The sequence below is a fragment of the Arvicola amphibius genome, chromosome 7 (genome assembly GCF_903992535.2).
Source record: "Arvicola amphibius chromosome 7, mArvAmp1.2, whole genome shotgun sequence".
NCBI lineage: Eukaryota > Metazoa > Chordata > Mammalia > Rodentia > Cricetidae > Arvicola > Arvicola amphibius.
Genome location: NC_052053.1, coordinates 2,154,788 through 2,180,575, shown reverse-complemented (window position 1 = coordinate 2,180,575; position 25,788 = coordinate 2,154,788). Strand labels below are relative to the sequence as shown.

The 25,788-nt window shown below is 42.2% G+C and overlaps 1 protein-coding gene across 5 annotated transcripts in view; it reads right to left on the bottom strand.

Moving 5' to 3' along the window:
- Tfpi (tissue factor pathway inhibitor) overlaps window positions 1-21,557 on the bottom strand; it is a 43,563-nt gene extending 22,006 nt beyond the window's left edge. The window contains exons 1-4 of one of the 5 annotated variants that reach the window (XM_038337190.1): window positions 21,457-21,557; window positions 18,406-18,554; window positions 3,946-4,068; window positions 202-399 (exon numbers count right to left, since the gene is read on the bottom strand). In XM_038337190.1, coding sequence (XP_038193118.1) covers window positions 202-399; window positions 3,946-4,066 — 319 coding nt within the window. In that variant the 5' untranslated portion in view covers window positions 4,067-4,068; window positions 18,406-18,554; window positions 21,457-21,557. Of the gene's footprint in view, window positions 1-201; window positions 400-3,945; window positions 4,069-18,405; window positions 18,833-19,009; window positions 19,247-21,456 lie in introns of those variants that run through there. The other 4 variants (XM_038337191.1, XM_038337192.1, XM_038337193.1 and 1 more) reach the window with 4 other exon arrangements.
- Between the last annotated feature and the right edge of the window lie 4,231 nt (window positions 21,558-25,788).

The window sequence follows — 25,788 nt, the reverse complement described above, 5'->3', positions numbered from 1 at the left end:
AAAAGAGCTAGTGGGACAGATTCATAATTAATAATAAGTCTCTGTGTCTCTATTTCGGAGCTGGTTGGCGGCCCCAAGAAAATTCCAGCTACAGAAAGCAATGGGGTTTCTTGGGGAATGGTACTGTCTAACACTGCTGAATTTGCAGTTAGGCCTGGTATCCATGCAGGCTTTGGTGTCAAAGGCTTCCTGGAAACCTACCTGGTAAGCATGTTGCCTTACACTCTTCCAGGGTCTCAAATCGATTCTCGTTTCCTCTGCATCCCCCATATATGAATTCTTCACATTGCTGAGTAAGAATATTGAAAAAATAACTCCTTATCAACGCCTTACACGGCCCGTCGTCTACCTTCATTGCGCAAAGTGTTTGTTTCGGTTTCATTGGTGGCAGCGCAGAATCTACAAGGGAAGAATAACAATATCGCGTCTAACTCTTTAATTCTCTGCCAACACTACGACAATGTCCTTATTGTCACCTTGTCAAATACATAATTTTCACTCTCGATTTTTAAATAAGGAAGTTAGAACAGAAAAGTAAAATCATTATGAGTTCCGTGAGAGTTGCAAGCCGAGTGTGCATGTATGTTCCACGGCTTTCATAATTTGTTCACAATCCTTAAAGAAGGTGCTTGAAGCTTTAAACGACATGAGCTAATTAGCCCTCTAGAGGGCAGCCGTGCTCTGCTAGAGCAAAATCCATCCGCACAACTACCCAACTATAACATTATTTTCAAATACTAAAGCATGAGTGGACATCACTTCAATGTTTTCATATGAAAATATTTTAAAGCAAAGCATAAATTTGTATACTGATGCTACTCTAGTAATAAATCCATTTTTTAAATTCCTTGCAATTTTAAAACAAACTTTTGGAAAATATTCATATAAATTTGATTTAGGTTACTTTCAAGTATCTTCTTCCATTTGTATTTTATTATTATAGCTATATATATTAAACTAATATTTTCTAGCCATATTTTAATAATATTAAGATTCTAACAAATTGGTATGTTCTCACTTATCTGTTTATTCGTTTACTTATTTATGTGTGCATATATGTGGAGAGGCACACATACCCCTGACTGTCTTTCTTCAACTACTCTAACTCTCACTAGCCAGGAACTCAAAAGGTAGGCGAGGCTGGCTGGCTTGCTCTCTGACAGTGGTCTCCAGGAATCTGCCTTTCTCGGCTTCCCACCACCAGGCTTACACACATGCAACATCAAGGTCCAGCATTTTCTACAGAGATTCTAGAATAAAACTCAGGTCCTGGTCTTGCAAGACAAACACATTATAATCTCCCCAGCCCAGACACTTATAGGATTAATAAAATTACACTTAGACTGTGGTAGTTGGAGTTGTCAACTTGCAGAATCAAGAGTCACCTAGAGATGGCTTCTGAGCAGGACTGAGGTATGGGTGGGGTAATACTGATTAGAGCAACTGACTGGGAGGACCCTGTACTTGGCTCCCACTCTCTGGGCTGGGACTAGACCGTGGAAGGGAAGGGAAACGTGAACTGGCCACAGGCTTTGTCTTTCTTCTCCTTTACTGATTTACATAAGCTCTTGTTTATAAGCTTGTGTGTGTGTGTGTGTGTGTGTGTGTGTGTGTGTGTGTCTGTTCAGGAAAACACAGAGCCCAAGTGGGGCCCGTTATTTAATAGTTCTGCCACAAGAGGGTGAGAGTGTACCACAAAAGAGTTTCTTTGTTGTTTCAAAATTGTTTATGTAGTTATAGTAATACCGGGATTTTTTCTGAGTAATTAATTTCCCAGAACTTTGTTATAAAATTAGCTAATGATCACCATTTTGTAATGTGAATGTTATCTTCATCTTACAACCAAAAAACTTCAGAAATTAACTAAGTTGCTCTTATTTATACCAGAAAATGATAGAATTGACCGTTACATACTGTTATAACAGGTATACTACACAATCTTAATAAGAATAATATTTTCACAAACCTGAATGACCGAAATGCCCCCTCTGGCATTTGGGTTAAACAATTAGATTTAATAATGTGATTTCCACTCAATAGCATTCTAAGACTTTGGTTTATAAAGTTGCAAATTATTTTCCTATGAAAATCTGGTACTGAATCTTAGTTCCCTTTCCTGTGTCTTTGGATGTCAAAAAAAAAGTCTCAGTAGACTATTGGGCGCTCAAGGTTATGGGACACCCTGATGCTAGGATTTTACTTTCCTGGAGATTGTTTGTGAATTTAGAGCCTATGAGTTGCTTACTGTCTAAGGGTCTACATGCTCGTGCCTCTGGGTATTGCAAAAATAATTAAAAACCAAATGGAAACAAAACAAACCTAATTAAGACTGTGCAACTCATTGATCAAGAGAGCTTCAAGTTGAAGTATGGTAATAAAAACTCAGAGACAATTATTGAGGTTCAACCTGAAGACCAGAAAAGCAAAGCAGCCAGTCACTGGCTCTTACCTCAGCCTCAGTGTGAAAATTGTGATCCTGCCTCCAGGAAACCTCAGAATGAGACAGTGACTGAGTGGTCTCCTCCCATTTTATAATTCTGTCTAGTTCTGGGATTAAGGATGTGTACCACCACTGCCTGGTTTCTATGGCAAGCTAGTATAGCTACTAGGATTGAAGGTGTATATCATTGTTGCCTGGGCTATAACGCTGGCCAGTGTGGCTGTTTTACTCTTCTGGTCCTTAGGTAAGCTTTATTTATTAAAATACAAATGAAATGCCACTACATCACATCTACAATAAAGTCAAGCTATTGCTAGGTGCGGGACCCCTGCCTGCAATCCTAGCCCTGTGAGGAGAAGCAAAAGCTTGTAAGTCTAAGGTCAACCTGAACTACGCAGCGAGAACACTCTACAAAGCTGTGAGAATTTAAGACTTTCACTCACCATTATTCCCTCCCATCAACTACAGTTTCGGGCTCAGAAAATATACTTACCCAACCTTTGTTAAGGGGAATACATGAAACCAAGTCACTAGAGATGAGAATATATATATGGAAATATATATGTCAGAAATAAGATAATTTGGAGACTATCACGTTAATATTTTCCATTACCAGTAACCTGAGCTCTATCAATAGTTTTATACAAAATGTTACTTTGGGAGAAATATATAAATTTCTATGATACCTGTTCAAGTTTTTCCTTTTTTAATTATTAATTTTTTATTTTTGACACAGTTTATGGAGTTGAACCTCACTTCCACACTAGTTCCTTTGATGTGCAGCTCAACTAAGACTCCAATGTGAGTTTCATCTCAGACATTCTTATTTTGAAAAGAAAGGAGAGGATGGTTGAAGCTTGTGGACACAGTTCTTTTTCCTAGCTCAAAGCTAAAATCATGTCAGTAAGAATCTCCTTCAGAGCCAGGCTGTGCTGGCACATGCTTGTGATCCCAGCACTCGGGAGGCAGAGGCAGGTGGCTCTCCATGAGTTCGAGGCCAGCCTGGTCTACAGAGTGAGTTCCAGGACAGCCCGAGCTACGGGGGAAAACCCTGTCTCCAAAAAACAAACAAAATTTTCTCTTGCTGAAGTGACTTGGTTTTGTATAGTCTAAAACGTAACCCACTTAATAATACAAGAATTATCTTAAGGAAAATACTACTTTGTTTTACAAAAAATTCCTAAGGGAGCTGGAATGATAGCTCAGCAGTTAAGAGCACTTGTTGCTCTTCCAGAAGATGAGGGTTCAATTCCCAGCACATTCATGGTGGCTTACAACTGTCTATAACTCCAGTTCCAAGAGATCTAATGCTGTCATCTGGTTTTTTGAGGACACTGCACACACACGGTACACATACACACAAATAGTTAAAACATACATAAACATAAAGTAGTAAAATAAAAATTAAGACATTAAAATTTCCAACATAATGAAAAATATGAGAGTTTTGGCAAACAAACAAACAAACAAACAAAAAACCAGCAGATCAACTATGCAGCATTTACCTGTGGTTTCTGAAGATTCATCAACTTTCTCAGGCAGAGCATTGAGAAGCTCAGGGACGACGCTAAGCAACAGACACACAGATGCCCAAAAGGCACGTTCTTTCTTCATCATATAAGTCATTTCTGAAATACAGAACACAAACATGCTTACTAGGGAACCCGTGCGGATGTGTCTGTGGGCTGGTAGGACTCTCGCACGCTGCTCCGAGGGAATCAAATACGTGCGCGGGTGTTGTCCACACATTCTGAGGTTCACCCTTGGAACACGTCCTTCAACTATTTAGAGATACAGTCACATCTGTGCAGGGTGCGTTCACTAATATTCGACAGGAAGCCATCTTTTAGCCTTGAAAACACAAGCTGAAGGGGAACGAGGAGAGACGTTCAAGTGCGCGTTAATGTGGATTGGCGCCGTCTCTCACGTGTGTAATCGATACATACAGGTCAGGGAGGATGCGGCAGAATAATGGGGTGGTGTTTTAAACGCAGCCTAAGATGAATTAATAAAAACATGGTTTCAGTCTAAACAGGTTACATTTTCCTCGCCACTCAGATGCTTTTCTTTCTTTGTCAGAACTAATTGTGTGTTAATTCTTCCAGCATTTTCTTTGGTTAACACTCCTCAGACAACTTCCCATTTTTTATTACCCTTCCTGTCTGCTTTGGTCCCTCTTTGGGAGAGGAAGCATTTTCACGGTTCTCCCTCTTGGTCCTTGTGGTTTTTGTTTTTTTTTTTTTTTTTTTTTTTTTTTTTTTTTTTTTTTTTTCTGGTTTTTCGAGACAGGGTTTCTCTGCAGCTTTTTTAGAGCCTGGCCTGGAACTAGCTCTTGTAGACCAGGCTGGCCTCGAACTCACAGAGATAGCCCACGTCTTAACCAGGTTTTCTGTGAGGTAAGCAGGCAGTAACTGTGCACAACAGACGGGCCTTTCATCCCAGACACTCCCTTCTTCAACCCCTCGGTTCACCTTTCCCCAGCTTACGGAGAAGCCGTGAGCCCACGCTTTTGCACCCTGAGGGGAATGAATTCCTGCAGGAAGTGAGACATTTCCTGTTTCAAACTGATTTAAAGATCTAGATCTAAAAAGGAAAAGAAGTTGAAAAACACGTAGCTTTAAAAAAAAAAAAAATGACTTCCCTTTTGCCCTCAAAGCTGAAAGGAAACAAAGACCATGGGATGTTGATGCTTTAGAGTCAGGAGCAAACGTGCGATCTACAGATACACCTTCATCACAGTTTTTATTGTATACCAAATTGCTTTTGTCAACTTTTACTTCTATAGAAGGATGCCTAAGACTGCATAATTTTTAAGGTCTAGAGATTTCTGTCATAATTCTGGAGTTTGGAAAGTGCCAAATCAGAATACTGTTAAGTAGAAAAATAAATAAATAAAATTACATGAATGGCCTTGGAATACGTTAGTAGTAAAGTAATAAGGCCATTTACTTTCTGCATCACTAAAATCACTGGCAAACTACAGTCTTGTTCCTCATGACATACTGGAAATGCTAAAGCATGTCTGAATTCCAGTAAGCAGCAATGTTAGATATTTGTAACTCATACAACAGACCGCATGTCGTTACGAGATTCTGATACGCACATGTGATTACAGAGAGCATTTCTGCTAAACTTCTAGGTTTTCATTTGCTTTTCAAACACTTTCAGAGGCTTCTTTTTTTGATTTTTCAAGATGGAGTTTTTCTGTATAACAGCCAGGCTGGCCTGGAACACACAGAGATCTGCCTCTGCTTCCAGAGTGCCAGGACTAAAGGCGTGTACCACCACCACCAGGGTCCTTTCCGAGACTCTTAAATTCCATTTGAGGGGCTGGAGAGATGGCTCAGAGGTTAAAAGCACTGATTGCTCTTCCAGAGGTCCTGAGTTCAATTCCCAGCAACCACATGGTGGCTCACAACCATCTGTAATGAGATCTGGTGCCCTCTTCTGGCCTGCAAGTATACATGTAAGCAGAACACTGTATATGTAATAAATAAATAAATAATATTTAAAAAAAAAAATTCCATTTGATTCCATGAAAAGTCCAAGGCAGCTGTATTTTGAATGTAACATGAAGCAGGCCTTTTGTCTAGGTGGTTCAGAGTACAGGCTTGGGTTGGATGCCTGTTAAACACTCAAGAATAGAGACTCTCAATCTATCACGTTGTCTTATTTCAAAGCTGCAGCTTAAAATATTGCTTATATTTAGCCATTTAGTCTTCGTTTGGTTGCAAGTAGCCAAAGCCAGGAGCTTAGATGAATTAGGTCAAAATGTCATTAGCCACATTTCAGAAAATGTAGAACTACCTAAGCCTAAAAGGGCCAATTTATGTTCATCTCAGAGACAACTCCAGCCAAAGAACTGAGCACCATCAGGAGTCTCTAATTGCTTTATTCTCTGTCTCAGTCCAGCTCCTCTCAGTCCCTGCCCCATCCGCAGCATGGAATATGGTCCTCACCATTCCTGGATGCTGCGCCATAACGTTTCTTTACACACCAGGTACAAACAGCTAGTAAATAACCTGGCAATTCCAGTTTGTGAAAGAGGAACCTTTCAGAGTAGGACCTTTAAGGTGAAGCATTCAGGGAACCCAAATGGATTACAAATTTCCCAAACTTGATTCAAAAGATGTGAAAGCTAGAAGGGATCTGGAGTGAGCAAGGCAATATACAGCATGGCTGATCTTTTTGATGTGCACATATGCATCTATATGTCTGTAGTGCTCATATGCATCTATGTCTGTAGTGCACATATGCATTTATATGTCTGTAGTGCACACATGCACCTATGTCTGTAGTGCACACATGCATCTATGTCTGTAGTGCACACATGCATCTATATGTCTGTAGTGCACACATGCATCTATGTCTGTAGTGCAAGGAAGGGACAGGGTGGCAGAAGAGGTGTTGGATCTCCTGGAGCTGAGTTACAGGTGGGTGTCAGCAGCCTGATATGGGTGCTGGGACCAAACTCTGATCCTCTGAAAGAACGTTAATGGCTCTTAACAGCTGAGTCATCTCTACAGCCCAAAACATGGTTTCAACTCTATACAAAGTACTACTGGTGACTAAGGGATGCTGAAAGCCAGAGAAACAGTCTTCTCAAGGGACAAGCGCACCCACTGGTTATCTACTACCAAATGGTCAGCCCTGAAAAACGTACGTACAAATAACATTATGCAAACTGAGTAGGTTGGATTGAGGGTTATATATGTATATACATGTACATTTATGCATGTAACAATTAATAAAGAGATCACGACTTTGAAAGAGACAAGGAGGCAGCAGTATATGGGAAGGTCTGAAGGGAGAAAAGGGAAAGGGAAAATGATATAATTACATAATTACTCAAAAAGTAAAAGTAATTAAAAATATACAATTTATTAAAAAGTAACTACAAAAAGTGGTTATCTACTGCATTGGGTGACCATTCTTCCCGCTGATAGTTTCCAGAACCTTATATATTTGTACTCAGTGTGGTGGGATGTTTCGGAGTTTTTTGTTCGTGTGTTTGTTTTGAGACAGGGTCTCACTATGGAACCCTGAATGGCCGGGAACTGAGTATGGAACAGGCCAGCCCCAGTCTCGCAGAGATCTTCCTGCCTCTGGACCTGAGTGCTGGGATTAAAGGCATAGGCCAGCAGGCCCAGTCTCAGTGGAATTTTTGAAGCAGTATTAATTTTAACTATTATCATCTTATTTATAACTCTTATTCTATAGTCCTCGGTAAACAGTGGTCATGTATGTCATTTCCAACCCAGTATAGCCTTGCTGATACTAGTAAATCAGTTTGAGTTCTCTCCTGTGAATCCGTGCTCAGTCCCTTGTCCTCTACCACTGCCTACGGTTCTACAACCCCACCGCCACTAGACAGTGGGCCGGTAGTGGTCTGCTCTGATTGAAAGTATAGGATACCATCCATTCAGCAACATTTTTAAACTATTTATTTTTATTTTATGTGCATTGGTGTTTTGTCTGCATGTATGTCTGTGTGAGGGTGCTGGATCCACTGGACTAAAGTTACAGACAGTTGTGAGCTGTCGTGTGGGTGCCGGGGCTTGAACCCGGGAAGAACAGCCAATGCTGTTAACTGCTGAACCATACCTCCAGCCCCTAGAAACATTTTTAATAACCTAATAATGTTCCTCACTGTGAGCAACCTCAACCAGCGGCTCAACATCACCCTTGATCTCAAGTTCAGCATGTTAGTCTTGCTGTGACAGACGTTGACAAAAGCATCTCACTGAAGCTATAGCTATATTTACTATTATGCGTATTTTAAATTATAACAGAAGTACATGGAAACACTTTTATAGAATGCAAGTCGAGCCCTAGCCTCTTCCTTCTTCATCCCATTGACTCTTCCTCTCCCACGATAAACTACCACTGGAAAAAAAACCAGTGTGCTTTCATCTAGAGCTTGTGGATGCTGTTACAAATGCATAGACTTTTCTGCTCTGCACACGTAAATACGATGTGTATTGTGTATAAATTTTTAAATGTTATGTTTCATTGAAGAAAATTTATAACATAATATTATAACAAGATATCATAACATAATGAAAGTTATATGAGAGCTACTCAGGAATCAACACAAAAACCAACCTCCCTGATTATAATACATAATAAGGAATTCTAAAAACGTAGGATGGTTGGAATTCTTTTGAGTGTTCATATTCCTCTGTATTATCCGCCCATCTATATTCATTTTATCAGACAGCAGTTAAATGAGGAGGGAGACCAGCAGGTTATTATACAGGGATGTATATTTAATCTAGTAAAAAAAAATAGAAATTTAAGACCTAAATTGGCTAAAAATATACCCATCTTTCCCAGAAGGAAAGATTTACTATTAATATTTACTGTTAATACTGTCATCACAACATTACTTTATGTAATCTATATATCTCCTGTAACTTCTGTGCACTCCCCAACAGGATTTTCTTTTGTCAACATTGACAGAGAAATCCTAAAATTCATGTGGAGACTCTGGCTATTACCATAGCTAAAGCAATCACATAAAAGAGCAAGGCTGGCAGACTCACACTTTGTGATATAGGTGGGTGCCTTTGCAGATAAAGAAAGAGTGTGACGCATCATAATGGAGCTGCAAGCATGTGTCCACAAAGAAGGACGAAATCAAGTTAGTCCCAAAAAACTGGGTACAAGCGGAAACCGTCATGTTAAGTCCACAGAGCCAAATGAATGGAGAGAAAATAACAATGCAGTCTGAAAACAGAAGGATTAACAAAGGTGAATTTGGACGGTTAATTGTGACACATGTATAGGAAAATGACACAGAAAATTCCACTCGTGTGTACTTAGTGTGAACCAATCATATGCAAAAACCGAAAACAACTCAAAGCTACAGTAATCAATATATTTTGGCAGCCGTATGGATTCACGGAGAACTGAGAATCATTAAACAGATCAATGTCTACAATCAACTGACAATGTCAAGCGTTTTAAGACCATTCAGTAAGGAAATATTTATCTTTTCACCTGAAGATGTTGGCATGTATGGATAGCCATGTTTCAAAACAATGAGACTAGACCCTTCCCTTGCACCAAAAACATAAACAAAATTGCACCAAAAATAGGCCAATGGCCTAAGTGGAAGAACTGAACCTTGTTATGCTTGGCAATATGACAAAAACTTTGGGACCTTAGAATGGGCAAAAATCCCTTAGAAATGACATCGAAAGCAAAAAGAACAAATGAGAAGAAAGTAAATTGCATTCAGTTAACAGAAGCATCTCCTACAAAACAGTCAGGGAAGAAAAATGTAAAATCCTACAGAGTAATAGGAAATACTTGCAAAGCGTTTACCTGACACAGGACTCACAACTAGCCAATGCAATTTTTACGTGCCCTTTCCCCATTCATGATGGGGTTTTGGCTGCCTTACAGGACATAGTATTTTTTTGCCTGAAACTGTTAGCTGAGCCCAAAACCCCAGCAAGGTCATAGGCCTTGGAGATGAAGCTAATACTAGGTAAATATTAAACTCGTAATGGCTTTTCACTATATCCAGGGATCCGAGCATCTCTCAGTCCTCGTCAGAGAAGCATCTTTTTTTCTGAAGATGATGATTGATACAGGCACCCATAACTGGTATGGAGAATAAAAATAGCTCTGAATGGGATAGCTAGATCGTGACTCTTCCCCATAAGACTAAGAAAGTGGGAGGGGAGATCTGAAGAATACTAGCTTTCTAATATGTTGTTCATGAGAAGGCATGCTACAACGAGTAGACATTCATGAGTCTAGTCCAGCCAGTGCACACATATTTGGTCATGTGTAAATTACCCAAGAAACTCATGTATTAATTTTACACATGAGCCAGGCATGGTGGCACAACTCTTTAACCCCAGCACCCAGAAGGCAGAGGCAGGCAAAGGCAGGGGGATCTATGTGAGTTCGAGACCAGCCTGGTCTACAAAGTGAGTTCCAGGACATTCAGGACTGTTACACAGAGAAACCCTTTCTCAAAAAAAAGAAAAAGCACATGTATTACAGTTTGATGCTAGTAACTTTGAGCTTCCTGGTGCAGATTTTCTTTACTTTTCTCCCTTTGTTGATCTTTTAAGAAGTTTATGGGGTAGACAGACATGGTGGCGCATGCCTTTAATCCTAGCACTCAAGAGGTAGAGGCAGGCAGATCTCTATAGCCAGCCTGGTCTACATAGTGAGTTCCAGGACAGCCAGATTACACAGTAAGAGCCTGTTCAAACAAACAAAGGCTTATGATGAATATATAATCTAGTGAACACTTTCCTATGTCTAAAGAGACAGAAATTTTACTTCGGCTGATTCTTTGTTTATGGTCCACCAATGAAGGCATGAGGGATAAACTTGACGGCTAGGAAGGCAGAAACATTCTGAAGAAACGTCGTCCACCTTCATGTAAGGTTCTCTTAGCAGCACAGCCAATGCTGTTTCCTCTCTGTGCTCCTTACATCTGTCTGCAGAACTCAGGGAGCCCAGGGTCATGCCCACTAAACCACAGCAGGCTACTTTCTCAAGCCATGTGCCTTTTTATTTGCAGTATCTCGATTTGGATGAGTTAGCAGCACCCTAAGGCCACGGAAAATAAAGACAGGAAAAAAAACAGTATAAAACTACACCATGTGGAGAGAGGCGAGTTATAAAGCCATTCTCATAACTGGTTCATTTTTTTCTATATTTTCCAGATTTGGGGGTTTTGGTTTTGTCTTCTGTTGTTGCTGCTGCTGTGGTTGGAGACAGGATCGCTTGGCCAGTCTTTTCCGTGTTTTGAATTTAACTGTATGTAAGCAGTATTCTCAAGCGGAAATTCTAACACGTCTATAATAACTAGGTGCTGAAAATGAATTGTTGTTTAAAGCATTTTTTTATGAGACTATCAAGTCACATTCTCTAGTGGAGGAGGAACGGCTCGGTCTCAGGAAGAAATCTGTGAACCAGATTTGCCGTCTCAGGAAAAGAGTATTTTCCGAAAACATATACTGTGGGAATGCAAATGTCTGGGTGAGTCTCCAGGGGAAAGCATGGCTGAGAAGCCTCATGGTTACAGCGTACCACAGACTAGTGTGTCCACACAGCCCTGGCTTATCTCCTTGCTAACTTCCCTGGGAGCCACATTCCTCGCGCACAGGGTCATGGCGGTAAGCAAGATGTGAGCACCAGGCTCCTTTACAACATAAAATCTAAATGAAGCTAGAACAGGACTCTGGATAATATAAGATATGGGGATACATTAATTTCAATAATGGTATTAGAAGCACAAAGACATGTAACTATAAAAGCTTGTACATTTTTGTAATGATTTAACGTTTTCAGAGAGATTTCCTATTTTCCAGGTTGTTATATTTTGACGATAACGCTGTGCAACCACCAGGGAAGGCTGACTGGAATTATGTTTGCTAACCATCATTTACTTTCTAATATCTAATGCCTAGATGACCAGGAAGTAACAGAAGCAGAGGGGGACCTGAACCGCATTTGCCGCCGCATTTGCCTGCAACACTCTTAAAAGAACTAACATGTATGGAATAGGCATCAAATTTTAACAGGAAAACAGAAAGCTAACAAATGCATTATTTGCGTCTCTATTGACTTCTACTGAAGCATTATCTTAACTGCCTCTTGTGAAAGAGACTTAGGAAGTCTCTGCTACAACAGGAGAAAACCAGCTTTCTCTGCTATGCTAATTCTATAAGTAAAATTTATTAAATTACATAAATTATGTAGCAGTTTTTGTCATCATTTATAATACTGAATATTGCTCAAATGTTTTATTCTTCTAATTTAAACTATTTTATTAGCAATTATATTTATTAATGAAAAGCATTTCCCATCACTCTATCCAAATATATACAGAAGATCAAGTTTCAGCCCAGTTCTAAACTAACCATATTAATAAAAAAAAGAAGAAAGAAATCTGAAATCCGCATCTTCCACATAGAAATGCTGTAGAAGTTTGCCCAACGATACAACCTGAATAAATAGATGAGATTAAGCCAGATAAAAAGAATGTCTTTGAGAGTGTGCCATGTATCCTATTTCCCTTGTTCTCCAAAGTTCGAGGGGGAACAGAAACCATAAATTCACACATTAAAGAATCAGCTAAAGAGAAGAAAAATGGAAAGAGCAAATCCTAACGTGTCTGAGCCTCTTTTAAAAGTCCCTCCCCGTTATCAGCTTTTGCTTTGTCTGGTTTACCCGTGTTGTGCTGAGCTTGTTTCGATGGAACCTGGAGATGCTCTCCTCTACCATGAGGAGCGGGAGCCACCGCTTGTCAGTTAAATCGGAACAGAGGTGAAGCAAACAGCGGCTCCCGTTACTGGGCATTTAGCGCCCCCTTGATTCTCTCACTTGTCTCCTGCACTCGGTAAGGAAAATCATCTCATCGCTGTGTTATACAGGAAACAAATCCGGGAATGGGTTGCCAAAATTTCCTTGAATCTAAGAGCATAGGAGATTTTAAATATTCTTGTAGGTATGTTCTCAAATTATTGGACTTGTTTCAGTGAAAGTGTGAAATAAAAATCTAAGAAGAGAAGGAAAGTCGTTAATTTGCGGGCTGGTAGTCCCGACGAGGAGGTACAACTGTAGGGAGGTGACTTGGATGGTTTAGCTGGGAAGAACGGGAACTGGACCAGTTGAGGGTGGCTTTCCAGACCAGACGACATAGCTTGAGACTCATCTTCACAGGTAACAACTAAAGGGTTTTATGGCTGAGGCCACAGATGCTGTCCAGTACTCTCGGCTGTCATAACACAGCCCCACACAGAGAGCAGCTTACACAGCAGGGACGTTTCCCGCTGTAGACTGCTGTGTCCTGAACTAATGCCGGTCAGTCTGGTTCCTGGAGAGGGCTCTCTCTGGCTTGCAGAAAGCTGCTCATCTTCTCTGTGTGTGCACCTTCATCAACCACAGCAGACGAGAAACACAACCTGCCTTCTATTGAACTGTAATTACCTCCTAAAACACATCTCCTCGAATATCCTCACACTTGAGGCCAGGCTCCAGCATGCAGCTCTGGGGAGAGCATAGGTCAGTCTATAGCAGGGATCTGTGTCAGAAGTGAGGGCCCCTGACCTACGGTGGCCTGGAGCCACGGATGCATCAAAAGTCACAGAGTCTACTTTTCTCAAACCAGTTCTTTTTCCACAGCTACAAATCTCCAAGGTCTGATAGTTCCTGCACTATGAAACCAAAGTTTATCACATAACTACCAAGATTTAGAAATCACAGGTATTTATACCATTTATAATCCCTCTCTAGTTTGTCCATATTATCTTCCCACTTCATCTCTTCATCCCTGCCCTTTCTCTTTCTTTTTAGTGTATACCTATATATCTCCTAAAAAGATATTTCCATCTAAAATTAAAAAGAACTCTTGATCAATTTCCCCTGCCAGGGTCTTATGGCCTCAGTACTCCTGGAATCTAGTTCCAACTTAATCTCATGAGCACAGTAGAAATAGAGCTTCATGGCCAAATTTCTCTTCAATTGTTGCCTTCTGAGACTAGTTTGAACACAGAAGACAAATGGCTCCACATGTATTTCATGCATGTGGAGGGGGGGGTGGTTATAAGGCCATGTGTATAGAAGCCTGAGGTTAACATTGGATGTTTCCTCAACCACTCTCCACCTTTGAGGTCCAGGAAGGGTCTTCACTGCACCCAGAACTCACTGTTTAGCTAGTTGTCTCACCAACTTGCTGATTCCCTGATCTGCCTCCTACAATATTTTATTACAGGCAGAGCTCCATGACCACCCAGCTTTTAGAAGGATATAGGAGATTCGAACTTCCTTTTGTTTATGTAGCAAGTGCTCTACCTGCTGAACTAGCTCTTCTGTCATTACGCAGGTAAGGGAGAAAAGTCACCAGCAGCCTTACCCAGCAGCTTTGTGAGATGCAATAGGGACCAGCTGGGCAATGTGTGCCTATTTGTGCAACAGAGGCACGAGTTACAGGGGTGACCAACAGCTTTATAATTGGATTTTTTTAAGGCTCACTCCACAAGAAGAAACTCAGGCCTGGTACTATAATTCTTTCCCAGAACACATGGCTGAGGAGGTCATAGGCTCTGGGGAGAACCCAATACTATTGTTTTGCTAAGTATCAAACCACGTTTTAATACCTAGTCTTACAAACATAGATTATTCGTGCAGCTTTCACCCCCAAACCTAACAGAGCAGCTTCTAGTAAAGCCCCAACTAGTAAAGTACAGAAAATAATTGACTACGGAGTATTCATCCTTAGATGAGACATCTATATCACAATGTTCCCCCACGTTCCGACAGAACTAAAGAAGGTGGGTTGGAAAGATAGTAAAAAAAGGAAGAATGATGGAAAATACTGTCTTCTGGACTTGGCTCTCAAAACTGAGAGCCACTGTGACTGTGCACACAAGACCTGTACAAGATCGAACCAGTCGACATTCTGGCCTGGGTAAGAACGGGACTCAGGAGGCCCCACTTGAAAGGTCTTGATAATTGACAGCTGCTGGAGATGGGAAAATCTCTTTTGTTGAGTGTGGCTCATGGTAGCGTGATGGTGACCTTTATGTTTAGAGGATAAATTTCCTGTGCTCAGCTTGTAAACACAAAATAGTTTTTAGCTTGTATAAGCCAAAAGGAAGCTGCTTTTACCTTGAATGTACCATCAGCTGGCCCAAGATGGATCACTTCCTGTTGTAGTTGGCTATTCTTAAAAAAATATTGCTGATTATTGCAAAATATCTCACTGCCTCAGCTGTTCCTACAAGGTGATGGGTCACATGATGAGACAGGCTAACTGCTACGTTCTGGTTTTGTTTACTCGAATGACTGAGGTACCTGTTGGACTTGCCTGCTCCAGGCAGGATATGAGTTAATTTAGCTCCCCAAAATTATAGCTTTGTGGGTTTTGCCTTTATAATCCTTATAATCCTTAGTTGGGGCCTTACCTAGAGAACTCTCTTTGGTTTGGTCTTAACCAGTCAGTATCTTTTTATATTTAAAAAAAAACTTGAGTCAGACTGTGATAGACCCACAGTAAGATGCCCAACCTCTAGTAGAGGAACATCCTTGTGCATACTGGCAACCTTAACTAGACTCAGTGATTTATGGGAAGGTTTATAGAAGAGAGGGGGAATCGATTTGATAAAAAAGAGAGAGAGACAGAAAAGGAAAGGAAAAGGAAGGAAAGGAGAGAGAAGAGGAGAGGAGGAGAGGAGAGGAGAGGGGAGGGGAGGGGAGGGGAGAAGAGAGAAAAGGAAAAAAACATTATATACTTCCACGAAACTACAAAAATTTGTGTTACCATTTTGTCTCTAGAAAAGAAAGAGGAAGGGTATGGGAGATGAGAGTTGACTTTTCAAACTGGCAAGTAAGTAGTCCTGAACTTTTAAAACTGTGAAGGTCTGATGTTTTCTCTTCTTAAGATAAGGCTTTAACAACTCCTCTTTAAATGGTTTCTGGGCTGTTGTGAACCCAACCAATCAATTCGTGGTAATGTTCGCCTTTAAATTTCAGTCATCCTTCCAATTAGACTCACAGATGAATTTTATCAACTGAATAGCGATTCAAGACAAAAGAGGCAGGCCTTCGGGAAGTGTTGGGTAGGAGAAAACACACAGATGGTTTACAATGTAATCACTAAGTCATATGTTATCCTACACATGAAGGTTTATTGTTCAAAAATACCTACAACTCTTCAAAGTACCAAAATTATACAAAGAACTAAATGTTACAAAAACATCTAAATATACACTCGTGTAATTAAGCCATGTTGATTCTCAAGATTGTAACCATTACTAAATACAGGGACCCCTTTTACTCACTAAATGCTATATATCCTATGACGATTGCCCGACAGAGGCTAGCTTATGTCTACCGAAAGAACGACTCTTTACTCTGGGCTCATCATGCTGATCTGCGATGGATTTAGATGTCAGCACACGATACTCTCTGTCTAGGGCGGGGCTCCTCAACCTACCTGACGCTGCCACCCTTTAAAACAGCTCCTCCTGCTTTGGTGACCCCCAACCAGAAAACTATCCCATTGCTACTTCATAACTGTAACTTTGTTCCTGTTATAAATCGTAATGTAAAAATCTGAGCTGTGGCCCCCAAGGGGTCTCGACCCACAGGCTGAGAACCCTGGTTGGGGAGGGGGTGGGATCTACGAGTATGTGTTTTATTTTGTAAGGTTGAAGATTTGCTGCTTTTTAAAATTACCCTTCCTCTAAGTGCACTGTCTGTGAAGGTCCAGCCCAAGTCCCCTTTGCCTCGTTCCACAGATGACGCACATGTGACTCCACAGCTGTCCTAAGATATGAAGATGGCTCTACCTATACGGATTCGCTGTAAATGGTGGGAATGCTCTGGAAGGAGCCTGAATTCACATTGAGGTGGCCGCTCTTGAAATACCCCACCTCTGTGTTTGAGGCACTAAGTAAGGGCTAATCACTAGCCTCATGAACTTAAGCTTGTGTCTAGTGTGGTTGTTTTCCTTTGGGGAACACAATATAACCTGGCAACTGCTGCTTGTGTGGCGTGAACAAGATATTTTAGTCGGAAGATATTTAAGGTAAGGAGACAATTAATACCATATAGTTCACAAAGCCCAGAGGGCATCCTATTTCCTTTTGCTGTGTTCGAGCCAGGGAGGTGGCACAGAAGACAAAGGCATTTGTTGCACAGACACTGCAATCTAGTTATATCTCTGCACTTATGCAAAGGTGGGAGGAGAGACTAAGCCATAAGTCGGTCATATTTTTAAAGATTCCCCAGACCAAAACTTAAATATGGGGAGTAATGAAACAAAGCATTTTGGACCTGAAGAATGGATATTAGAACATGGAGTGATTTAAAACAAACAGAAATGAAAACTCACAAATACACGCACAAAACCCTCCCAAGGTAGTGCCTGGCTCTGAGTAATCAATTTACTGAAAGATTGACCAATCCAATAGCGCAAATCCTTTTGGATTTGACTCTAGTTACAGTGAGCTGTAATTTTCTGGGAAATTGCTCAATATAAAATTTCCTGATGACGTAATAGATCCATTTCACTGACATTTATATGGTTTTCTTTTAAGTACAAAAGTAGTTGACACAAATGGTTTCATAAAACAAAAATTTCTCTTGAAATAAAGATGCTATTTAGTCAAACAGCATTTAGACTGTATGACTCTAACTTCTTATTCATAATATAAAAAGCAAAAATGACCCGGTCGGTGTTGGTGCATACCTATAATCCCGGCACTCAAAATGCAGAGGCAGGCGGATCTCTGAGTTTGTGGCCAGCCTGGTCTACAGAGTTGAGTTCCAGGACATTCAGGGCTATACAGAGAAACCCTGTCTCAACCCCTGCCCCAAAATAAGGTAAACTAAAAATAATCTCATGGGAAAGGAATAACAACAGCAGGCAGAAAAAGAATATTCTAATATTATGACAAAATAGCATGGACAAATGAAGATCATTAAGAATATTAAAAACTTCAATGAAGGTAAGGTTATTCAATGCGTGCTGCTAGAGATGAAAGAATTCATAAGTTATCTGAAATCGTCGGCATATTTCATAAATAAACGAAAACTTAGAAACCACAGCATGACTTCACAACAGTTGGCTGGGCTCACTATATATCAGGTTGTTATCACCTGGCAGCGATCTTCCGATGTTTCTCGGGGGCTAGAATTAGGTGTACCACTGCGTCTGGCCTATCTTCTCTCTCTGCGGTTGCGCTGAGAACACGGGCTAAGTAACCAGTGAGGCTGGGCCGGTAAATCGGCTGTTCTGAGAACGTGCTTGCTAGAGGCCAGGAATGCCAAGGCAGAGGACCGGTTCCTGTTTCCGTGGCCTCTGAAACCGGCGAGCGTTGCCTAGGGGCGTTAGAGACCGCGACACGGAGACTGCGAAAGGCACCTGGACACTTGGTGCGTGGGCCGGCCAGACTGACCAGCACGCATCCCCCTCCTGGATTCCTTACCTTGGTGAGTCGATGGTCCTCAAAAGAGATCCAGGGATGAGGTTTCAAAATTATACCGTCTTCAGAAGAAATCCGGAGGCCAGCCCCCAAAATGACAAGTCAGTCTAGAAATAATACGGCCTAGGGGGTCTTGATTGGGTTCAGCTTTCCTACCAGTTAAAGAAATAAAAGGCAGAAAAAAAATCTGAAATGCAACAGATTTTTTTTTTTTTTTTTTGACAGACTCGGCAGTTGAAGGAAGACGTCTGTGAGGATGAGGAAACACACACGCAGCAGCCACACCGAGAAAAAGACCCTATGCTAAACAGAGAGAGTACTCCGGCAGCGGAAAACCCAGTCTAAGCAGAGAGAGTAGTCCGGCAGCCGGAAACCCGGTCTCCTCTGAAGGCCTGGGGTTTTAAAGGCTCAGAAGAGCCTTCCTCCCCCACTTCAGGGCTGGTCAGTTTGAAGACAGATAGGATGATTGGTCTGAAAAGATGTGTGACCTGTCCTCCTCAGGCCTTGAACTTGTTGGGCCAGTTCCTCAGCGGGGATTCTCAGCTTGAAGCTTGGGGCTTGAGGCTCAAGCTAGGAGGCTGAGAAAGAAACTGGCCACCTTTCTTACCTGGCGGTGGCTCTTCTCCCAATCTGTCTGCCTACCGGGAAGTTAATTCCTGATCTCTCACCCTGACAGACAAAAGTACCAGTTCTGGTAAAGGAGCTGAGAAAGACAGCAACACCCTACACCTAGAGCTTGCTGCGAGTGTAGCAAAGACTTGCCCACGCCTCCCCTGCCGCCAAGGCCCTGCGGAAACTATGGCAGCTGTTGGGTTGACTGCCCTCTCTGCCTCACCAAGGTAGTTTGTCCAAGTCCCTCCTCCACGGGAAAATCTCTGTGACCTTCTGGGTCTGGTGGCTGAAGGCTGCTGTGACATTTCCCTGGGTGTCAACTGAAGACATAACGCTGCCCTGTGTGGCTGCCAAGCACTGGCAACCAGCAAAGCCAGTGGCATTATCATACTGTCCTGGTGGCAGGTAGCTCTCATCCTAATTGGTGTAGAGGCCATTCGGTTATACTTCCTGTTCTAATTGATCCTCCTCAGATCTCGGTGTGTGGATGGGCAAGCCCTAGCTTTATCAGTTAGGGGAGCAGCAAGCTGACCTGAGCCAGCTCCTCCCTCAAGACCATTTTCCTACTTAAAATCTTTTCTAGAGCTGGGAAGGGGAGCTCACACACAGGTTTACCCCCGCTGACAGGCTTCATGCTGAGAAAGATAAACTCACAAAACAGACTTCAGTGGAAAAAAAGCAAACTCAAGCTATCCTGTTGCTCTGACTAAGAAATTGATTGTTACCGTCCCTTATTTGAAAAGAACTGGCTTTTGGGTGACTTTTCTCAGTAAGCAAGTACCTGTGTCTCATGGTAAATGGTTAGATCTTTCCAGATAAAAAGAAAAGGTGTTAGGTCTACAGAGGAAGTCCCAGGACAGCCAGGGCTACACAGAGAAACCCTGTCTCAAAAAAACAAAAAAGAAAGGAATGAAGAAAGAAAAAAAGGAAGGAAGAAAAAAAGAAGAAAACGTTTAAAGTTTATGCAGGTTGTAAAAGTCTGAGGAAGGAATTGAAGGTGTGTGAGATGAATCTTAAAGACGACACACGGTGCTAAGACGTCACAGATCACTCGGTGGAGTCCTGGTACGTTAACCCAGCCTTGGTAAAACACTGGCTACCAAACCTTTTTTTTAAATCATCATAGTCACAGGCTCAAAATTTTAAACTTCCTGTGGTTGTTTCCTAAATATAGACTTTAAAGTGCTTCTCATTCCCTGCCAAGAAATATCCAAGAAATATCTGTCTTATTATAGATAAATAAATGTTCATGCTTTTATTATGCCAGTCACTTCTCAAGTTTGCTTTGCCATGGTCTGGAGATGTGTGTCTACTCCCGTCACTAAGTCTGTTAACTGCTTTCCCTACAGTGAGTACTTCAGCTTAGATTACAGAGAGTGGTCCTGTTAATACCTAAAGCTCTTATCTCTTTTTGTAAGCATAAAACAATTTATGTAACCTTCAGAGGGTCGACTGTGATAGGTCACCGTACTCTGAGATCCCTTGCCATTCATTGTTAAACCAATGTGATTGCTCCTTGTATCTCTCCAGGCTCCCTCAGCTAAACCAGATCCTGCCACCACCCCCACCCCCACCCCATCCTGGCCTTTGACTCAAATTCCGGCCTTCCTGGACTGCCACGGCAACCAACCCTCCCCAACTAAGAAGCAGCTACAGAAGAGAGACACTACATCACCCCTTATCATCAACAAAAGGCTGGACAACGAGTTCTCACAGCTGTCCAAATAGACAGAAATGAGCTCAAGCTGGACTACAGGAGGATTTCTGGAGGCTAGATAAAAAACAGCATTCCTCAGGAACTTTTGAAACCAGTTCCCATCTGCCAGAGTTGTCTTTTCCCTTACCTCTGGCAGAAAGGACATATGGCTCCATTGAGCCATACGTGGCTGCATATCAAAGCCATGCCAGCCTCCAGGCTTTCTCAATCCCTACTCATAAGTACTTGTTATACATTTCAAAGGCCCCACACCAGTCTCCTGGCCTCCCTTCCCAGCTACCCACCGTCAGATTCTAACTATTCTCTTTCTGGTTATCCGCTAACTAGGTGTTATTCCTATACCCCCACTATGCCTGTTCTCTCCCCACCCCCCTCTCACTATCTACACCCTTTCTCCTCCTCTCCCGCTTCCCTGGCCCTGGCCACATCCAGTCTGCTGGCCATGGTCTGTCCACATCTTTTTCTCTGTGCTCTGGACTCCTCCAGATGTCTCTGGCTGTTCTCACTCTCATTGTCTACGACAAAAAGTTTAACCGTATCATGGAGCCATCACGCCAGCAATTTCTCTACTGCATCCCCTCGTATACAAGAATTAAAGCCATGAACCTTTGAAAACATGCTCAGAACTCAATGCTCAAAGCACATGCAAGCTGTTAGATGTGTTAGATTGTGTAAGGCAGCTGTAGAGAGACAGGAGGAGGAAAGAAAGAGAGGCTCAGTCTGACCTTAGATAGGACCATGTTTATTCACAGCGAGGAAGCTCCTTATCACTCACGTGTGCAGATGACCAAAATGACCAGAAGATGGGATGCGGCCCCTTACAGGGGCGGAAATGACTTCCGTAGTCCACAAGGGAAGCTGGGAAGTGTAGTCTTTGAGCAGGAAACTATCATTCCTAACTCTGAGAGGATATTTTAAAATGTAGGGCAGGGGAGTCATAACTGTTTTCTGCTGAGGAAGGTCTTTGTTGGAGTGTGTGGTTCCAGGCCCAATGAAAAGGGGGGTGGGGCGGTCTTCTGGTCACACGGCAAGGGGAGAGTCTTAATTTGATCAGCTGCAATGGACCATGAAATTGTCATCCCTGCATTACTGAAGAGACTTGAAAAAGTATTATTAATTATTATTAGAAGGTTGTAAGCAGATTATTCTGTTTACAGAGTAAAACCGAGGGGTTTTCTGGAAGGCTGAGGAGGGAGGAGCAGAGGAGGGAGAAAGAGAGTGGACCAGTGAGAGAAAGTGGACGGACAGTTGACTCGGGGTAACAGTGGTCCTATTGCCAGAGCTGTTGCACCCGAATGAGCTAGCAGAACTAGCAGGGAGCTACAGAGCATCCAAGGAGGAGAAGAGGAGAACATAGAAGACTGATGTAAAGACTTGTATCTGACATGGGAGGGAAGAGATGAAGATTCACTTTTAGCCAGAGTTTCTCCACAGCATCCACAGGGTCTCTTAGCAGATGTATCAGGAATAAATGAAACCGTTCTGTTACAGGGTGAGGGTATTGGGAGAGCTTAGATGGGACATTCTGTGTGGGGTTCAGCAAATAAAACATTGTAAAGGCAGAGTAAAAACATAAGTGTGAGGATAATAAAAAGAAAAGCAGTTATCCAGGGGAGAGCCAGAGCGGAGCAAACTGGAACCCATACACAGGAGGCTTGTGGTTGAATTTTTTCTGGTCCCTGTCTTAGGCTCCATCTTCAACCACTGATGATGTGTTAGCCTGGAAGTAGCCTGTTCACAGAGAGCACAAATCCCATCCCAGCGGCTCGATCCGGTCCTTTGTAATCGTGGAGTACGGCAGTCAAGGAGCTGAGCTGGTCCTGATGGATGTAACCAAACCTGAGACAGGGAGGTTAACTGATGCTTCGGTTCAGCTGCTTTGTTCAGTGTGACGAGAGGAAGGATGAGTTGGATGGCCCATGGCCCCTTGGTCCCCTTTGAGAGGTCACCCAAACTGCTTTTAGGGTTTGGGGGCATCTCAATAACTGCTTCTAGGCTGACAGAAGGGCGAAGAGGGGCATGGCAGTTAGTATGCCTCAGAAGAGGGTCCATCTGAGTGGCTGTGTTAAAACTTAACAGCAAAGATCCAGAACATGGCAGGAGGTAACAATGGTGCTACAAAGTTAGTTACAGGAGGAGAACTTTTACATCAAGATTAACACGAATTGATACAAGATTAAAAACAAAGTTAACATCAGGTTAAATGCAATGGTACAAATGGATGGACCATGCACCAGATCGTGGAAGGGTAAGGTAACCATAATCAGTCATTTGTTACATCAGACTCCTGCACAGGGAGCAAGCACCTGGGAGCCCTGTAAAGGAAGTCTAACACCTGAAATGGAGCGAGTTATTAGTTCATTAAACAATGCTACTGCTAAAGTAGCATTAACTAGTAGCTAATAGTAGCCCGTAGAATTAACTAACCCCTAACTTCCTTATCAGTGACTCTGCCTTCCTTCCTCCTCATCACCCACTAGGATTACATATCAACAGTAAGAAGTTTATGGATGCCTTAATTCTCCACATCAGTCTGTAACTCCTTATTTATAAGAAACTGATAATGATGGACACATCTTAAATAACTTGCTGGTAAAAAAGCCTATAGAAATTATTGTGCCATTAAATAAGATGCAGGTTTATTATTTGTTCCGCACTGATAATAACTGGCAGGTCACATGAGCATGTTACTTGGGACCTACAGATAATCATTATCCCAAAGATTATTTTTGAAGCTTCCCCATGCACATTACCTGGAATTACACATCTAAAAACCCCAGAGACAATGCTTATTAGTGCTTTTACAGATCGTTCTTTAAAGGATTAGGAGCATATGTCTTATATACAAATGCTACATCAGCCACAAAAAAGATTGTACCCATGCCCGGTTGTCCACGCAATAGTGAACTCCCCGTGATCAATCAGCTCTTATCAGATGTCTCTCAGCCACTGGATATTTTAACTGACTCTGCGAGTTGTGCCAAACTGCTTCTCTTTTAGAAACTGCAAGACTTAAACCCCCACTACTAACGTTGTCTCACAGCGAGTTCCCTCCCTTGAGACGTCTATCCGACAACGAGCCCGATCTTTCTCTATAGCCCATATTCTGTGCATTCCCATCAACCAGAGTTCAAGCCGAGGAGATGAGCCGGCCTCCTTCTTGCTCCTCATGCTTTCTTTGGGGGCTACTCAGAGATCTCAACACGCTTCACCAGCTAGCTCTTCTTTTACGCCACTGCCACCTGCTGGTAGAACTCCTTAATTAATCCTCGAGAGTTAAAGTCTATTGCCATTGGCAAACAGGTATCGCTCAGAATTTGGCGGTTCAAATATATCCATGTAACAGTTGATGCTTTCTCTGGCACTTTGTTGCTTCTGTTCGCAGGGGTGAATCAACTCGGATGCCATGAATCATTTATCATGCACCTTCTTCTTTCTAGGACGCCCATTACAACTAAAATCTGATAGGGGTCCTGTATATACTAGCAAACGCTTTAAGGAATTTTACAACTCAGGAGATATTAATCATGTTACAGGAATCCCTTACAATCTGCAGGGCCACGCTATCATGGAACAACACCATCAAACACTTAAATGGCAATTTTTTAAATAAAAGGGGGAGGGTGCACACACCTACCTAAATCCCCACATACTATGCTATTTAGTTATGCTTACCTTAAGCTTTCTCCCTCTGAAAGATGTTGCCCTAAAGGAGTCAGAGCCTAAAGTATATGTTGAATGGAAAAAAATCTAAAAATTAACCAATGGAAAGTACCAGACGTTTTTCTCAAGGTTATGCTCTGTCTTCCCAGAACATGAACAAAGTTCCAGATGGCTCCCACTCTGATAGATCTGACCAGGGCAGCATCCTGGAGACCATCGGTCAAATACAACATCTGAAGATGGCTGACAAGCCAATCAAAAAGAGATATCCAAGGAAGAATTAGTCAGTGACTTGAGGAGGCAGCAAGGTGACCCAAAACGATGCTATGCTTACTGACTGCACTACATGTTAATCCTCGGCTCATTAATGCGGAATCCAAATGCCTCTGGTCGGAGGTGGAGCAGGTATACAAGACACACCTGGAGTAGGAGACATCGCCATAAGGACAATCCTTGCCATGCTGAGGATTGTTTTTTATGCTTTCTTACCAGTCCCAGGAATAATTACTGAACTACAAAGAGAGGTCTCAAAGTGGCTCCTCTGTTTCCTAAAACTACTAGTATTCTAGCAAAAACACTAGCAGAAATTAATCAAGAGATGGCCAAGTGAGAGCCACAGTTTATTTTACAAAATAGGGGTGGACTATTTGTTGATCAAGTATAATCTTAGTTGTCAACAATTTCCTGGACTGTGTTGCAGCGCACAACGCCTGTCTGTGCTCTATGCGCTACCATACAGTTCGCGAGCTTCAGGCAAGGGGCTGGAGGTTGAAACACACAGACACACAGACAGCGAGACAGAGACATGAACCTCTAGTCACTGGTAAGAAGCCCCTTTATTCAGTAGCGCCACAGAGGCTTATATACCCAACAGTCAAGAGGGCCAACAGGTGAAAACCTCATCCTCTGATCCTCAAGGCAAGGCAACACATGCTCGTGAAGCAGAGCTGGTAAACAACTTTGACACAGCTTTCAGTAACTCAAATCAGAAGGAAAGTAAAGATCTCTAGCAGGAAAGAGCAACTGGAGGCCAGTACTCCAAACGGTCCCAACACTGTGTTGCTTTAATGCATGCCTCCAAGCTTCCTTTCATATAAATTGCATTTGTACTCAGCATGACTGATGATTAACTTATATATCTTAGTTATCTTTAACAGTTATCGTCAACAGCCAACATGGCAGCAAGCCACATAGTTGCCAGATCATCAGCCAAGGTGGCCACAAGCCAGGTGGTTATTTACTCCAAGGTGAGCCTAGGTCATCAGCCAAGGTGGAGGGCATTCTGGCCTTGGCTGTGACTGAAAGCCAGGGCCTGTGTTATATTGGGGGAGGGGTCTTGAACCATGATGGCATTCTGTCTCGTGGAAGTATTTAAGTCGTTTCAGGTATTAGAA